General features: G+C 38.3%; 1 protein-coding gene across 1 annotated transcript; it reads right to left on the minus strand.

The window, feature by feature from the left end:
- Positions 1-1,167: 1,167 nt before the first annotated feature.
- Positions 1,168-1,881, minus strand: LOC133806731 (uncharacterized). Its single transcript, XM_062244822.1, has one exon. The coding sequence runs from the start codon at positions 1,879-1,881 to the stop codon at positions 1,168-1,170; it is 714 nt and encodes a 237-aa protein (XP_062100806.1).
- Between the last annotated feature and the right edge of the window lie 398 nt (positions 1,882-2,279).

Genomic DNA, 2,279 nt, shown 5'->3' on the forward strand with positions numbered 1-2,279 from the left:
ACAATGATCAGAGCCCACTGGGGCAGCCCAAGACCTATCTATCACCCGACAAAATGGAGCTTTTGGTCTGGGCATTCCGAGTTACGAGGCAGATTCAGGGGACAAGATCAGTCAGGGTAGTGGCAGCACAGGTCTGAACCAGCTGCGTGCAATCCCGAGGTGGCCTTTTCCGCAGGTGAAACGTGGGACAACTCCCACGCGTCATGGGGCGGAGTTAGGGTATCAGATGCTTTATCCTGCCAACCCTGAACACTTGACCCGGGTTCATTTACCTCTGTCCCTCTTCGTTTACCGTAAGCTCGGATCATCTACATAGAGCCCCTCTGGGACCGTTTTCATACGTCTCGACCGTAACCCCAAACAGCTGTACGTCTCTCGGATGATCGTCCCGGATCATTCTTCCTGGCCACCGTCCAGGTCTGGACTCACACTTGGGCCATCGATGTCAGTCACTCCCTGCCAAACGGGCCTGGGCTGGGCCCAACCCCAATTGCCTAGTTAGTGGGCTTGGACCACCATCCCGGGCCCAAGGCAGAAATAGAGATAACAACAAAGATTTCATTCTATTTGCCACCACTTTAGAAGTAATTTTATACAAAACATTACACTGCGCAATAATTTTATTCAAGTAAAAGCGTCGCAATAATTTATTTATTATTTTGGCTTAAAATATTATATGGTGATAGCTTCACAACTCTAAAATTTAAGGATCTCTTATCCAAATAAGCTAATCATTTAATAGAAAGACCAGAAAAGTACAAAGAATTAATATTATATTATATTAATTAACGAATTACAAGGATTAATTATACACTATAAATTAATAATGTTAAACTTAGAAATGAATATATAATCAGTGAAACATAAAACGACTAAATCTATATATATAGTTTCAACTAATCAAGCCACTCAAAGCAACCCCTAGTCCTAGCTAATAAAGAGTAATGATAAGTGCACTTAAAATATACACCAAAATATTATAAATTGTGATGTGACAGTTTAGTCTAGCCAATCACATTTATTAAAATTAAGACTCATTGTTTTAAAAATTAACGACACGTCACTATATTTAAATTTTGAATACCTATTTTGGATGCACATATCATTAGTTAGCTAATAAAATACAATAACGAGGTTGCTTGTCAGACAAGGAAATTAATTAATTAATTAATTAGTAAGTATGTTTAGAAGTGAAACTCTTGTTTGGATCAAACGCCTGATAATACTCTCCAATTCCACCTCAATACAATCGATAGTTATCTTCACAGCTACCAATCTCTTATCAGCACTACGAAGCTCCATCGAATCATATATGTCGTACAAACTCTGTCCCGTATTATTATTACTCACACGCTTGAACTTAGAGTAACCAAGAAACGACGACGTTTTGGCGGATTTGATCTGGTCAAGCCCTAGCCAGGGCTTGTCAATGAGTGAGAACAGAGACTCAACGATGGAGATAGTGGTCACTCTCACTTCCCTCAACACATCAACGACAACAGAAAGATTGTCGTTTTTTACTGACGATGGAACGACAACGACGACGACCTGCTTGAGGGAGTTCAAGCAATTGAGAGTCTCTTTCTTCAACTTCTTTCTGTAACGATTGTAGTCTGAGATTTTGTTCTCGATATTGGTCAGTTCTCCAATGCTTAATCGGCGCAACGTGAACTGAAGATGTTGGAGATGTTCTTTCACGAGTAAGAGAACATCTTTCGAAACACCACAAACCTCCAACATTCTCAAAGATGCTTCTGAAACCTCGTCAACCCTTTTCTCTTGTCGTTTATAGTCCACCACCAGAGAACACTGTTGAACTAGTAATAGGTCGTTTGCAGAGTTGTGTAAGTTTCTCAAACCCTCAAAGTTCAACCGTCCCATAATATTTTTTTTTTCAAACTAAGAAAGAATGATATGAGATTATTTATTTTAAAGAGAATGAGAAAAAGCTTGAAATCCCTTTTGGTGATTTTATGTAATGAAGCTTATTAATTTGGTTATATATATATATATATATAATCGTATATACGTGATGTTGATCATGGATACAGATCTGAGATCTTGATTGGAAAAGGATAAGGAAGTATCGTTTTTTGTAGTACGGACGAGGATACCAGCTAAGAATATATACGAGACCAGACCATGTTTGTCTCAGGGAAGGTTCGTACGTTCATTAATAATTAGGATTAGATATATATATATTTATTGGATAATTCTCGTTGTTCTTTATCCCCGTAAATAGTTTTTGGTGCGATTTTTTTTATTACCGTATATATGGT

This window comes from Humulus lupulus, chromosome X (assembly GCF_963169125.1).
Source record: "Humulus lupulus chromosome X, drHumLupu1.1, whole genome shotgun sequence".
NCBI lineage: Eukaryota > Viridiplantae > Streptophyta > Magnoliopsida > Rosales > Cannabaceae > Humulus > Humulus lupulus.